Raw genomic sequence first — 16,192 nt, 5'->3', positions numbered from 1 at the left:
TCAAAGCAGATGGAAGTGATGGTACTTGCCCGGTGGAAGGGTTCATGATGCAGCCTCCTTTCTTAGCCTCTGTTTGACAGCTACAGCCCCTTTCCAGTGTGTCATGATTCATCCCGAAATTGTGGCCCAGCTCGTGTGCCAGGGTTACAGCTGCACCAAGGGGACTGTCTGAATGGTCCTCGAAGAAAACACAAAAGCACAGGTGTACAATTCGTATCTTCTTGTCCTGATGTCCCAGGCCTCCCTCCCCACAGACATGTAACTTTCATTAACATTTGACTTAATCTAATTCCCTATAGGGACTAAGGTAAAATGCTATCATTTAAACTTAAAAATAGATAATTTGACATTTCATTGAGCCAATTTGGGGGCCCTTCTGCTGAGGAATGTCTGTATGCCTCACGTATACCTGTGTGATTCTTTGTTTTTATATGACATCTTCAAGGCAGGGTGTCCATCCTGCTTCCTACAATTGCACAACTCTTCCACTGAATGAAGCAAAAAGTCATCCTGCATCCTAGGAAAAGCTCATTCCTTCATGGGCAATAGAAGTATCATTTTACCCTCGATCGAGATGATGCTGATATGAAGCTGATAGGCACGAGCATGCTTTGTGACATTCCAAATGAGTCCTGAGAGGTTGTCATTGAGCCTGCCTCTTCCTGTGTGCTTGGTTGGGGAGGATAGTTGGAAAATTGACAACACTTCACAATAAATCTGACCACATCGAGTCATCTGTTTGAAGAGTCATTCATTTAAAAGTATAATCCGGTTATGTCTTATTCTTGTTGGCCCTTTGTTTTGCCAGGCACACTTTGGAAATATGGGGTGTCCCGATTCTCTGACTCTTGTGGTCGGGGGTTCGTTAACCTTTTGCTTGGATGTGGAAGGCGGTTTCTCCATTCACCAAGCACTACTTGGCTACCCCTAACTTAGTGGAGTGCCTGGATGGCTTGGCTTAAATAGATACTAGAAATTAACTAAAGAATATAGTTACTTAACTTTTACAAACAGAAATTAGTTAATTAGCATATATGATCTACAGGAAGAGTGCCTATATACAGCATTACTGAAAAGGTCTATATACCGTGGAGAAAGGAAAGAACCTTGCTTGAATCTTGCTTTGTGCTACTTAGGAAAGAGATAAGACGTTTTCCTAGAGGCTTCCAAGAAACAGTGCTTCTACGGTTTGAATACTTGTTCCCTCCAAAACACATGCTGAAACTTAATCTCCAATATGGCGGTATTGGACATGGGGCCTTTAAGAAGTGATTGGGTCATGAGGACTCTGCCCTTATAATATATTAATCCATTCACGGATTAATGGACTAATGTGTTAACACATTAATGGGTTATCAGGAGAGGAGGACCAGTGGCTTTATAAGAAGAGAGACCTGAGCTAGCAGGTACAGCCCCTCGCCATGTGATGCCCCACACTGCCTTGGGACTCTGCAGAGAGTCCTCACCTGCAGGAAGGCCCTCTCAGGTGTGTCCCTCTACGCTGAACTTCTCAGCCTCTGTAACTGTAAGAAATAAATTCCCTTTCTTTATAAATTACCCAGTTTCAAGTATTCTGTTAGAAGCAACAGAAATGGACTAAAACAAGTATGATACTGTATTTCAGAGAGCACACTGATATGGACAGTCTGTGTGAGGCTTCTGGATAGAAGTGTGCATGTGAAAGGCCTGTGGGTTTGTTGACAGTGTTTACAACTAGCCTTCAGTCTAAGAAAACAATGGCATGTCAAGAAACCAAGATATTCTTGGAGTAGATGAAATTCCTAATGAATTACTTTGTTTAGATTTTAGAGTTTCCTGTTGTAGGAAGCTTTACAAATATGTTTCAGGAAATCGGTTCTCAAAAATAACACACCGGTGAAGAGAATGTAGTCAGTCTAAGAACATGCGGGCTGAAGTTAGCAGGCTCTGGCACAAAATTCAAGGACTTCATCCTTAAAAAATATTCTCACTCTGATTCTTTTGTATCATTGAATATCTTGGTTTTTAGTTGCCAGATTATGTTACATTCTTTCACGCATCAGTGATTATAAACAGAATGTCTCTTAAGAGACCTTAATAAACAGTTTACATTTGTCTTAAGAAAAACAATCTCTTTATTCATGCTATTAATATTATTTCCAAACTAAGGCTGTTTCAGGCCAGTTTGATGTAAAGGAATGACTTTAAGTTACTAAAATTAATGATTCGCTCTATTTTGAAAAATAGAGAACTGGCACTACAATCCTATTTTCAATTTTATGAGGATCCCTGCTGTCTGGCTGCATTGCTTCCTTCCTCTTAGATTTGTGAGTCCTTGAATGAAGCACAGTCACATAGGACGCCTGTGAATGTAGCTTTAGAGACGCAGAAGAAAGTGAGTCTAGAACTTACAGGTCTGGTCAAGATGTCGATCTTGCTGATTTCATGAATTTTATAGAAATCAAAGGTGCCGAGGCATTTTTATCCTACCTGCTGTTTCTCTTATATGTGGAACACATAAGTAATGTGTCTAAGTATGATGTTAACTGCTGTCAAATTTCTAAAACATATTTCCTGATAATTAACTTTGATCTTCACTTGATTCTTACAGCATTGCACATAATTTGCTTCTATTTCCCACTTTCATTTTCATATATCCTTTTTAAAAATAGGCTTCCCGGTATCCTTTTGAAGAAGGAATTTTGATAAAATGCTTGTATGGAAACGGAGTAAGGGACATAACCTGAAGACAGTCACTTAAGCTAGTGAGATGGGTTATAGGCGCATTTCAGCTCCGCACAGCAGCAGAACTTCCCGTGCCTATGAAGAACTGAGTTTCAGCTCTACAAAAATGTTTACGCCAACTTTAAGTGGCAAAGTCAGTAGCAACTGACCATGGAACCATGAAACAGAAAATTATTCCGTCTTAAAAATTTATAGTCTGCTCTGTAAAAATACGTTGGGATCTGACCTGGAATGAACCTGGCATCAACAAAAACCAAACTTGCCAAGGACTGCCATGGTGGAGATCACATGCAGGGCATCCAGGTCCACAGAAAACAAGGGAGTCACTTGCTCAACCCAGAAATCTAGTAAGTGGGGGCAGTCCGTCCACGCAGCTTTGACCTTGGTGCAGGTTTACATTAATTGCCAATCTCTGCACCCAGAGAAGAGGGAAACGTTGGTTCCGTATATTCATGAGGAAGATTTGATTAGGCAGTACGTGGAGAGAAAGTGATCGTCAGCAGAACATAACTCCTTCCACCCTGTAATACAACTGAACATGCACACACGTTCTGTTTAAAAAACGCGGAGGAACTCACGGTTTCTTGGGAGGGCAGGGTTCTGTTTGTTTAATGGAGATGGAGGAATGGTCTCTGAGGATACTCCCTGTCTGAGGTCTGGTGCACAAGAGACACTAAATTTTCAGAGCAGGGACAGCATAGGGTGAAAACCTCTCCTTTAATTATCTGATGAAGTGGAGCACAAGCTCCCTGTTGGGCAAGCCTATCAAAGCTACCTCCCTCCTACATTCATAACAAGCCTCTAACAGGCTTCCCATTTTACTTCCTTTCACAAACATACATAGCCCATATATGACAAAGTGATCCTCGTAAAGCAATAAACCTGGGTTTCTGACTTCCAAGAATAAGGTTATTTTAAAGACAAATTGTACACTGGCCAGAAGGTATGTAAAGCATTTGCACTGGTAAAAAGCTAAAAACCTCAGACTTTGGGCCATTGGGCTTGGAGACAGAACCATCAGAAAACCATTCAAATGAGAACGTCTGGTGAGACCGCAGGGCGTCCCAGAGGCTGCATGACCAGGGTGACCCCAATGCCCTGGCTCACCCCAGTGCTGGGAGGAATTCCTGGTTTGGAAAGTCCCAGTTGAAAATGTTTCTCCAAAAGAGAGGTAGGCTTGCCTCTGCTGAGCTATTTTACACGCCCGCCTTTCCTGTGTGCAATTTGCTTTTAAACAGTCCCTAAAATACTATGGGATATAAAAAATTATAAATACAGCTACAGTAAAAATAGACTTAAATCTAAAAAGCATTAAAGGAAAGGATCTATCTTCACAAAGTCTGATCAAAGTAGCGACTTCCTGGGGAATCATTACTAAGGGGAACCAGCTCCTGATGCCCTTGGCTTACCATGACAACTCCCCCAGACTGTTCCGCTGTGCACATGCTCATGATTGGGGCCATGCCGATGGTGGTTCCTTGGAAATAAACCCCACTAGGAAATAAAAAAGAGGACTTTCTTTAATCAAATTAGAATGGGGCATTCTCTCATATTTAAAAATTCTGTTGGACATTCCTACAATAAAATATGCAGAAATAAGACTGGCAACATGAGGGTATATTCACATGTGATTTTATCTTTTTTTCCCTGAAAATTTTATTTCTGCAGTTGTATCACGGTTCCATCGTGTTTTTAGAGTTTTGTTTTCAAGACTCAGACAACTAGTTATTACATTGTACTTATGAGTTGTATCCCGCCTATTTCCTAATGGGCTGTAGGAAGCTGCTCCCTTTAAACAACGGCTGCTGAGGGAAAGGCTGAAAATAGTCACAGAGAATCACCGTTAACTAAAAGAAATGTATTAGATGGTTTACTAGATTTTCACTGTAGCTTAACTGCTTTCCTGGGTAACTTACTACAGTTCTGCCAGAAACCCAAACTCCTACAAAACGTCCTGCTAAGATAGCTTGCAAAATTGAAATTGGCAGGAAAATTATCAATCCTGGAGCTAGTGTAGAACAAGTGAGCACCCACAAAGCCTTGGCACCTAGGGAGGAGCCTTCTGCAAGGGGACTTCATGGCTTCAATGCAGTCGTCCTTCTGTCTGGAATCTTAACCTAATCATGGATCTAATGACACCAAGGGCCTGTTGAACACAGATGCTGTTAATTCCAACCTCATACATGAAAAACGGAGCACTGTATTTGTTGAATTTCCTTTAAAGGAGTCAAATGACTTACCAATACTGTCTTGGCCATGCATGTATACAGATATATTGTTTGAAAAGTTAGATATTTTAGCTACGGTCAATTGAACAGAAGGTGATAAGTGTATATAAAACCTTCTCCCTCCCTCCCTTCTTCCCTCTCTTTCTCTCTCTCTCCCTCTCCCTCCCTCCCTCCCTCTCTCCTTCCCTCTCTATCCGCCTATCCCACTAATATTTACAGTAGTAGAAATTTCAGTCCTTATTTACATCTATATAGACTATATGAACAAATACAATTATACATGTATATAAATAATAAGGTTATATAAGATGATAACTTATTTCCAGATGTTCAAGTTGGACAGACTCCATTTGGGAAAAATATCATAACACTTTGACTCAAAATATATAAAATATACTTTTAGTAGTTCAGGACTAATCAATGCATAAAATGTGAGGCAACCACAAATATTCAAAGGTGGGGGCAGGGGGAACCCTGTGAAAATGGCCAAAGTAAATTATCAGGGAATGCCAACAGCCTCAGTTCAGGCGTAGGCATTTTCTAAAGTGACAATGGGATAGGACTGTTTTTTTTTTAACTTTCCACAAGTGTTCAATAGCTACATTGGGTTTCTCAAAGGAAAGAGTCGCTGTCCCAGAATCTTTCATTTCTGTGATATGTCACATGACAACAAAAGAATAGTGGCACCAAGTGTTTAAAGATTTAAATAAAAATTTGTTGCTTCTAGAAACATCTACTTCATACTAATTTAGACTGATGTAGGACTGTTCCTTTTTTGGGCCGGGTGCGGTGGCTCACACCTGTAACCCAGCACTTTGGGAGGCCGAAGAGGGCAAATCATGGGGTCAGGAGTTCAAGACCAGCCTGGCCAACATGGTGAAACCCCATCTCTATTAAAAATACAAAAAATTAGCTGGGCATGGTGACAGGCGCCTATCTCAGCTACTTGGGAGGCTGAGGCAGGAGAATCACTTGAACCCGGGAGACAGAGGTTGCAGTGAGCCAAGATCTCACCATCGCACTCCAGCCTGAGTGACAGCGTGAGACTCTGTCTCAAAAAAAAAAAAAGATTCTTCCTTTTTTAAAAAGTATAAAGAAGGCATCTGTAACATCCCACCAATTTTTGTGTTATAATAGAAGTATGCTTTCCCTTAGTTTATCATCTTCAAGTCCATCATGCTGACATTTTCCTCTTTATTCTTGCCTCTCTTAGTAGAGTGGAGACTGCTGAGAGCTGGGAGATTTCCAGTGTTGGTCACCATTGTGTTCGGTTCATAACAGGTACTCATTGCATATTGATTTAAAGAGGGAACACAAGGTTAATGTGCTATACTACTGGTATTCTCTGATCTAGAAAACCAAAGAGTAACAGCCAAAACAGGAGGAGGAGTGACGTCTTTTTTCCCTCCAGGAATCCGACAATATTCACTTAAAGTATTGTCCTGAGATTTTGTATCAACACACATTTTCCACTCACAGTGATGAGCCTTTAGAAACAGGCTACTCAGGACAAATTTACATCACAGCTAAAATCAGAAAAATTGGCATAGAGGAAATGTCCAGGTTCCGGAAGAAGGAAATGAGAATTCTGTAGAGGGACAGGTTTCCCAGGGTGTTCGGAGGGACACTTTTCTTTATTTTTATTTTTATTTTTCCTTTTTGAGATGGAGTCTCACTCTGTCACCAGGCTGGAGTGCAATGACACAATCTCGGCTCACTGCAACCTCTGACTCCCTGGTTCAAGCGATTTTCCTGCCTCAGTCTCCCAAGTAGCTGGGATTACAGGCACAAGCCACCATGCCCAGCTTATTTTTATACTTTTAGTAAAGATGGGGTTTCACCATGTTGGCCAGGATGGTCTCGATCTCCTGACCTTGTGATCTGCCCACCTCAGTCTCAAAGTGCTGGAATTACAGGTGTGAGCCACCACACCCAGCCTCAGAGGGACACTTTCCTAACAGACCTTCAGTTACAGGTGAGGGTGGCATCTCCCCACTGGTGTGAGCTGAGAAGCCCCCTTGTACACAGCAGTGTGCTCTGCAGAAAGGTGGCAGCTCTGGGGCTGTGCACATGAAACTAAGGGCTTTGTCGAGGGGACTCTTTTAAAGCAGAAGGAGACGGAACTCCTTACCTGATAAGCTGCGCGTTGTCATGGGATTTGCGAGGTAGAAGCTTCATCTTCCTCCAGTCCAGAAACTCATGGAGGCTGGTGAATGGGTCCTGACTTATGGAGCATTTGTCAACGTCATTCCACACTTCCACGCCGACCAACACGACCCGAATGTTCAGTGGTCTGTAAAACTGGGCAAAACAGACAGAACTGGCATTGGAGTTGGGATCACATTAATGAAAACTCAAAATGAAAATTAGAACAGATTTGCGTTGTTTGAGGTTCACTGACACAGGTGAGAAAAATATCCCTGTGCTCTTTGGTTCCTGTGGCGTTGGAATTTAAGAAATACTTGCAGTGCCTAATGCAAAGTGATGTGTTAACTAGGTTCTCGAAGGCTGACCAATTAGATGCTAAAGGTATTAGCTTTTGCACTGTCTACCCACATTTGTATGGAAGCCCATATTTCAAATGATTCATCGGTGATTTAAAATGTACATACAGATGTGTATTACAGCTAAAGACGGCCAGTTAATATCCACTGCGAGTGAAACAATAAGTGAATTAGGATCTTTCAGACACTTCTGCCAAGGACAATATCTTGTTCATTTTGAGCAAAACATTCTGCCTATGAGTTACTGAAAATGAATCTGTATTAATTTTTCAGCAAAATCTCAGCCTTGGCCAACGCTATCATATGTTGTCACCTATAATCAACCTAGAGGGTTGTAATTAAATGAAGAAGTCAATATCTTTCAGAATAATAAAGGCATACACAGAGCCCTCTTCAGGAACATTAATGACTATCCTTCTCCTCCCCACAGCCAGAAGTTAGCTCACCAACACTGTGATGGAAAGATCTTTTAAGTAAAGATCCTCTTTTATGGGCTTGTTAAAGCATCAGGCACACCACTGAAAGCAAGAATTCTCACCCCCATGCCTGCCCCCACCACCTTTGGGCATTTCTGACTTCATCCTACAGCCCATACCTGACTACACCTACGGGCAGGTAGTCCTGGGTCAGAGAGGGGAAAAGCTACTCCTCTGGGGCTAAGGGATGGCTCTGTCTCATAGGAGCTCAGAGGGCCAGGATGAGTGGTCAGCATAGAGGTATGACCTACCCATTGTCCTCATATGCATCACATGGACAAAAAGATGGCTTTGTGTTCATGGTTGACGGGGCGAGGACATGGTATCACCTGGTTGGTTGTCAAATCTTTCAATGCCCCTGGTATATGAGGCAGCAGACAGGGAGAAAGCCCTCATCTTCTGAGACCCCAGGTAGCCAAGGAGAAAAGGGTGGCTAGTGATAATAGCCAAAGCCAAGCACCAGATGAGAACAGGTCCTATTCTTAGTCGCTAGAAGCATCTGGCCAATGAGTAACAAAACTTATAGAAGTTCTGCATTTGCTAGTTAAGTACCATTCTAACGCGGTGAACTAAAGTACAAAACGCTCCTCAAAGTTGAACATCTGACCCTAGATTCTAACCCACACAAGGCAAGCTCATCTTTTCCCTTGCTGGTCCCCACAGTCATCTGGTGAGCTCTGGGTTAGCAGAAGATATGACTGGGTACAAACGGCATCACAAAATATACGCTGATTGCATTGGTCCAACTTGGTTTCAAAGAGATCACAGTTACAGACATAACATTAATGAGTTAACCAGACAGTTACAACACAGCCCAACAGTTTGTTTTCAATCAGGAATTGCATGGCCCACGCTATCTGCTTGCGCACTCCCAGCCCAGGCTTCCCCGGTAAAAATAAGTTCCTGGCCTGCTCTGGAACTCTGAATGCACATGTTTGGCTGCTGTCCATTGAGAGATTACATTTTCAGCTCTATTGTATGCAAAGGTAACAGTGATCAGAAAGCAGCAATGGAGGTGATCCAATGCTGATGCTTACACCGGCTTGCTAAGAGATGTCCTTGAGGTCAGATGTCTTGCGTGGGCTCAGGGTTGTCATCTGGGAAGGAGACACTAGGTTTGCCTCCCAGGAGCATTGTATAGAGGCAGTAATGGAGGTCTGCAAAGGCTAATTGTCATCATTTCTCAGTGCTAGGTTTGCTGCTTCCTAATCAAGGAGCTTTTCATGCTAATGATGGGTTTTACATTTCTACCCACTAGGCCTGTCAACCACATCCTTAGAACTGATTTCTCACTTAGTAGTAATATAACAGACGACCTCCCCTCTCCAAAACTGGTGCCATTGTTGGACTGTCATATATGCTAAACTCACATCAAGTCATCACACATGATGCCTTTACTGCCTGCTCTGAAAGGTCTTTCCAGGGCTACTGACAGGTTCCTTTGGATTCTTCCTAATAACAGCCACCATAGCTTATGTTTAGTGAGCACCACTGTATCCCAGGCACGATGCCACGGTGGTTTCTGTGCTGTGGCTTAATCCTGAAAACAACTCTGTGAGTTAAGAATTGTTATTATTTCCATTTTATAGCCAAAGGCATGCAGGCTTGGAGAAGCCAGGTGACTTAAGATTTCAACTGCATGGCTGGGGTGTGAACACAGGCCAGCTAACCCTGACACTCATGTTTGAAACCATCAGGTCACACTGCCCTCTTCTGTGAGTGCTGAGACTCCCTTCCATGATGGCCCACTGTGACCCCAGGCCTGGAGAGAAGCTCATGGGCCTCTGCCGTACAAATGGAGCTTGGCAGCTGCCTGCCTGACTTATGAAGCACAGAACATATGTGGACACACTCAGAGACCCAACTGAAGCAATTCACCTGTTTACAAAACAGCAACAAATATTTGCTTGCCTCTTGCTGTGGGTTGGGTCTGGCAGTGGCAGAGAAAGCAAAGATTAGAATGCCCTTGTCCTTGACACCCAAATGCTCAGAGGTCACCAGGGGCTTAAGGCATGGCACACTAATCTATTAGTTCAGTTAACTCCAATACAGTGAACTGCCAAGCAGTGGTGCACATAGGAAGTCTTGGGATGTTGCACTGGAGGCTTTCGGGAAGGAGCAGTGAGGTGGAATCCCCTGGGGTCCAATGAGGGAACTTGCATCCTTCAGGCAACTGCTTTGGGACAGGAGGGGAAGAAATCTGTCACATGAGTGAAAATACCCTAAGAAATTAAATACACAGAGGCTGGGCCTGGTGGCTCATGCCTGTAATCCCAGCACTTTGGGAGGCTCAGGTGGGCAGATCACTTGAGGTCAGACCCCTGAGGCCAGCCTCAAACGTGGTGAAACCACATCTCTACTAAAAATACAAAAATTAGCCAGGCATGGTGGTGGACACCTGTAATTCTAGTTATTCGGGAGGCTGAGGCAGGAGAATTGCTTGAACCTGGGAGGCAGAGGTTGTAGTAAGCTGAGATCACACCACTGTGCTCCACCCTTGGGGATACAGTGAGACTGTCTCAAATAAAAAAAAAAAAGAAAAAGAAAGAAAAGAAATTAAGTACATAGGAGATGAGTCCTTTCGGAAGCAGGTGCCTGAATTTGCAGCTGACACTAACTTCCTAATGAATAAGGAGGACTGATCGGAGGCGAGGGTGAAAGACGCAAACCCCGCAATAGCTCCATCGGCAGGTGCGCTCCCCAGGCTCCTGCAGCGATGTAATGAGGACTGTGGGAAAACCCAGTGTCTGGCCTAGAAGCATGAGTGCCAGACAAGCCTTCTGTGTTTCACTCACGGGGGATTTCCTGAACATTCCAAAACTTCACCTTCACCACTAAACCACTCCTTGTCTTCTAGTCTGAGATGTCTTCCCTCTCCATGCAGCCAGCAGTTATTAATTTAGAATGGTCCAGGAGAGCCAAGACTTCAGCAAACAAGGAAACTGCCACCGGCACAGTCATTGTTTTCTGGGCTGAGACACTTCCACTTACAGAGTTGAAAAACTGAAATTTAGAGAACTGTATAACAGAGCTGGGAGTTGTCTGTTAATAGACTTGGAAGCAGCAAGTCTCCCAGGGAGCCTGGGTATCTCCTCCAAGGCTTTTGGAGTCTGCTGGGCATGGACTGGGATGCCAGGGCCAGGGGTAGCTGTGTGCTCAGCAAATCGGCTCTCTCCCTGCCAGAAATGCAAGAACAGCCAGACTGGCAAACTCCACGGGGTCCGTTAGGACTTTGCCGAGGCACGGTGTTCTTTAATTACCAGTGCAAGTTATTAACAAACCCCCAATTGCTCATTTTTGGTTTTGCAAACTGAAGCAAGATATAACCTGGAATAAATGGGAAGAAATATAAACACAGAGGACCCAAACACATCCCTTTTTAAAATGGGGCTTCAGCAATTTCCAGTTTGGATTTAACAGAGTTCATCATTTCCTTTTGCTCCCAAGGTCTAAGAAGAACTCATGCTCTCTCCCTGCTGGACAGTCTGAGGACAGCCTGAAGCCTTCCGGGCAACAGTCCAACTCGCTCACCTTGGAGTGGCACCTGTGCTCCCAACTCAGGCTCCTAAGCCTTCCGCCCTCTGGGACAGTGCATCTTAGTCCCACCTCGGCCCCGTGCCAGTCAATCAAATCAGAATCCCTGGGCCAGGTATGGAAATCAATATTTCAAAAAGTAAACATATAAACAAATAACGAAACTCCCCACAGGGGTTCTAATGCCCAGCCGTGACTGAGGCCCAGTTCTAACAGCTGTGCTGTCTTTGATGTCTCCTCTAAGACACACCCTTCATCCCCCTGCCAGCACTCGCCTTTCACCAGGATTCTCCCGCACCTGGACTTTGGGATGAAGTTGAATCTGCAAAGAGTAACTACTGAAAACACATTAACAGGCAGGGGTTGCCAGGGAGTTTGACCTGCTTCAAAGGTGGACAAGGGTAATATCATCCCAGGGTATCAATGGCTATATGGGTTTTTCAGACTTCCAGAAATTTCCATCCAGCCACAGCCTCTCTCTGAGTGGCAAGCCCAGATCTCTGACTACTCAGCACGCCCTTCAGAACTCCTCTTCCTGCTCTGGCTTTCCTTGGGTCTGAAGTATCATCTACCTGCCTCTCTGCTCCAGTGAAACTGGCGGTCATGTGGTCTCCCACGTGCCCTTAGCCTCTGCTTGGTCATCATGAGGTCCTGGGACTCACAGCAGGTGGAGTAGAGTCAAGGCCAAGAGCCCCTGCTGGGGGTCAGTGAGACTATGTCTCATTTCTCGTCCTGCAAATGACTAACCTCTGCTCATCTCAGCTTCTTCTGCTTTAAAAATAGAAACAGGCTGGGTGCAGTGTCTCACGCCTATAATCCCAGAACTTTGGGAGGGTGAGGTGGGTAGATCATGAGATCAGGAGTTCAAGACCAGCCTGGCCAAGATGGTGAAACCCCATCTCTACTAAAAAATATAAAAATTAGCTGGGTGTCTTGGTAGGTGCCCGTAATTCCAGCTACTCAGGAGGCTGAGGCAGAGAGTTGCTTGAACTTGGGAGGCAGAGGTTGCAGTGAGCCAAGATCCCACCACCGTACTCCAGCCTGGGTGACAGAGCGAGACTCTATCAAAAAAAAGGAACAATAGCACATACCTGAGAGCATATGCAAAGCACTCAGAGCCTGGCACACAGTAACTGCTAAAAAGAAGTAATCAAGAAACACATCCCTTCGAGCATCTCTCAATCCTTGTCCTTCTCACATCCCCACTTCCCCTGCCCTGGGTCAGGCCTTTATCATTTCTATGCCATAGGCTCCTCCCAGCCCTATTTGTCTTTGGTTATTCCACCCTCCACACTAACTGCAGGAATATCTTTCTACGATCCTGGGCTTCTCTCCCCTGCTTAAAAACATTCACCTAGCTCTCCATTCACTGCAGAGTAACATCAAGATGGCTTCGTAGAGCAGCCGGGGCCTTGAGCGCTCTGAATCTTTGCAGCTTCATCTCCTCCTGCCCTAGCTGTGTGTGCATGCATTTGCATATGGCATGAGCATGCATGCACGTAAACACACATCATGCATGCAGGCCATACACATGTATGAACACACGCATGAACACACATAGGAACACACATGCATGTACATGCACATGAATCACATACACGTCCACACCACACATACTCCTTCTGCTCTGCTCGTGGTGAAACTGAATTTATCTTTTAGGATCCTCTCCCTGCAAAGACTCTCTGACCCCCAGAAGAAGTAAGTGATTCTCTTCTGCATCCCCAGAGACCTCCATTCACAGCATGGACCTACTTCCTAATGTCTTGGACCATGCTATGTGGGTTGCATATCTGCTTCCCTACACAGCCTTGACTTTCTCAAGTGGAGGGACCACATCTGATTCATTCTGAATTCTTGATGCAGAGTGCATAAGGCCTTGCAATATAGAGCCGAATTTCTGGAAGGGCCTTGCCTTCATCCTTTGAAAAACTTAGAAAGCACCATTCACATCTAATCAGATTACTTGGAAACAAGGGTATCGTGAGGCATCCTCACGAACCCTTATGTGTAAAATCTGCTGTTTCAGAGGACCATGGCTATGAAAGGCTCAGCCATGACCAGATTCCTTCTCATGCTGTCCCTGCAGACAAGAGACTCTATTGCCGAGAGGTTGTGATTGCTTTAGGACAGCAGTCGCCATCTACATTGCACATGAGAATTGCTGGAAACCTTCTGAAAATTCTGAGGTCTAACCTCCTCCCTTCCCTACCCACCTTGAAGGCAGCAATGCTTCTGGAAGCTTCCCCGGCAGCTCCAATGTACAGGGCATATGAGAAGCCTATTTTAGGCTGAGAGTTGTCAGCATCCAACAGCCAACATCCTCTCTAGCAGAATGCGATGAGGAAGGGCAGGTGGTTTAGACAGAGAGCACTGCCATTTTCTTTGCCAGCCCGCAGTGTGAGCAGCAGTTAGTGAACAAGTACCCCAGGAGGAGGACCCGGTTTCCAGAGGCTCCTCCAGCAAGGAAATAGTCTTGTGAAAGGTGAGTTTCTGACCTGCTTGTTCCTGGTGAGGGATTTCCCAATAACTGATGGAGCTGAAAGTCAACTTTTGTGTCTCAGGACAGTGAAGCCTATTCTTTATAAATGCAAGCCCACCTTCAGGGTTACATTGGTACAGGGCTGCAATGGTGGAGACAGACTGAAGGGGCCTGTGGGATCTATCGCTGGAAGACCTGGGAGAGGCCTGGCTCAGGAGCAATCCCAGGATCAGATGGACTCTGCAGGGACTCTGGAGCTAACTGAGGAGTCCAAAATACCCTCAGACTGGTGTTCCACCTGGCCAGAAGAGAGCCTGGAGGAAGACATGTCCCCAAGGCCACCAGAATCCAGACAGCCGTGGTTTGGCATCTCCTGAAGCTGCCCCAGGACCCAGCAATTACACATCCAGAGGACAGGAAACTGAATTCCAACCCAAGGCCCAGAGGCAGAACCTCTTCTCCTTGCTAAGTCAGATGAGGTCCCTCAACCTCATTTCCAAACATTTGTATGATCGGAATGATTTAACTACCGAAAAAGAACTTACCTTGTCAACGTGATTAGCAATCTCTATTAATCGCTGTTTAACTTTTTCCAGGTCTTTTCCTTGCCTCTGAAACTTAAGAATTTTAAATGTCAGCATTAATACCAGCAAGAATATCAATCATGTCTCATCTTCCTGGCTCCTGGAAATGTGAAGCCTTGGGATTTTATAAACCACTAGGGACCTGCCACAGTTTATGGTGAAATGAGCTTGCATCCTGCTGAATAACTTTCCCGGCTGGAGACTCCCTGAAACTCTCTGAAATTTGCCTAAGCCAAGTGCTCACAAGACAGCAACTTCTGCGATTTTCCAGCCTCATAAATGATGGAGGCAGTGACATGTTTTGGCAAAGAGGAAACAGACAACTAGAAGCCAGTCCAAAGCCATTTTTTCATATCAACAACTTGATTTTAACTTCCTGAGAAATTTTCTTTGTTTTTAAAAATTAAAAAGTAAAAGTAATAGAAGCTCATGGCAACTCATCAAACAATACAGAGGAGAATGGACAAAAAAAAAAAATCAACAAATTCCCCATTCTCCCTCTAATCTGACATTCCAGAATGGGAATAGTTTTCTGAAACATAGTCAAGTCTATTTCATTCACATGTGTTGAATGAGTCTACGAGAAAATATCACCCAATTCATATATATCAATGAGGTAGTACATAAATACAGGGAAGACAGTCTTTAGAAAAACTAATTCAAAATTAATTAAAAAACAAATATAGTATCAAGTCATAGCTCAGAAGGGAGGATTTTTCTGCTGTGTCTCTATAGCCTTCATTCATTCATTCATTTTGATTAATGACATATGGGATGTTTTCTAAATGTCCCATTTTAAAAACTAAACTCTTCCCCAAGATGTTTTATAACACAATCTAAAGCCTTCTGTCATTCCCCCGCTTAATTCTTGTTTGGAGAGCTTAGCTACAGAGAAATTCTGTTGTTTTTTTTTTCCTGTGGGTTTTGCCATTACTTTTTATATCAGATAAAATTTTAATATTGTATGCTTTTTAAAATCAGAAAACCACTGTTTCCATTGCTTTTAAGAGCACATAGGAAATGCGGTTCATTAAAGCAAGTAATAACCTGCAAAACAGGTTCTGTTTTCTTTTTTGTCTAACCAACTGTACTGAGCAGTATCAAAAAGCTCTTACCTCTCGGTTGTCTGCCACGATCACCAGCTCCACATACTTGGTTGTCTTGAGGGCTTCTCTTTTACGCTGCCAAGAGTAAACATGCACTTAATCTCTCTTAATGCCTCTCCGGGGCTTCCAGAACACTGTCGAGGTCTCTCAATCCAAACACTTCAGGTTGAGAATTTATCCCCACCATCCCCACCAGGCCCCCACACCTCCACTCCATCTAGAAGTTTATCCCAACTCCAACCATCTCTTTGTAAAACCTTCTCAACATGAGTGGCCAGCATTCATTTCCACTTGGAAAACCCTTACAAAGGAGTGTAACCTTTCTGCTGAATCACGGATTACTGGAGCAGAAAAAAGATTATTAAACAAAACGAGCACATAAACAAACAAAACCAAAGCACTCTCTAGAACAGGAGCCAAAGGTCGTTCATTTCAGACCACGTGTAGCACACTCGAAGGTCATCAGAGAAGGTGATGGAGTTCATTGCACCCTGGCTGTTCCCTTTGTCTTCATGGCCCAAGTGCACCTGTTTTGTGACTTGAGAAAAGTGGAGGGG

The 16,192-nt window shown here is 44.1% G+C and overlaps 1 protein-coding gene across 1 annotated transcript in view; it reads right to left on the bottom strand.

The window, feature by feature from the left end:
* The window catches only part of ADAM12 (ADAM metallopeptidase domain 12), a 402,598-nt gene that overhangs the window by 80,584 nt on the left and 305,822 nt on the right, over positions 1-16,192 (bottom strand). The window contains exons 9-13 of the mRNA XM_012464187.2: positions 15,645-15,710; positions 14,491-14,562; positions 7,084-7,253; positions 4,134-4,218; positions 30-178 (exon numbers count right to left, since the gene is read on the bottom strand). Coding sequence (XP_012319610.2) covers positions 30-178; positions 4,134-4,218; positions 7,084-7,253; positions 14,491-14,562; positions 15,645-15,710 — 542 coding nt within the window. The remainder of the gene's footprint in view (positions 1-29; positions 179-4,133; positions 4,219-7,083; positions 7,254-14,490; positions 14,563-15,644; positions 15,711-16,192) is intronic.

This window comes from Aotus nancymaae, unplaced genomic scaffold, assembly GCF_030222135.1.
Source record: "Aotus nancymaae isolate 86718 unplaced genomic scaffold, 86718_ANA_hifiasm-v0.15.2.pri h1tg000010l, whole genome shotgun sequence".
NCBI lineage: Eukaryota > Metazoa > Chordata > Mammalia > Primates > Aotidae > Aotus > Aotus nancymaae.
The sequence above is the reverse complement of the archived record's forward strand: the minus strand, read 5'-3'. Positions and strand labels throughout refer to the sequence as shown.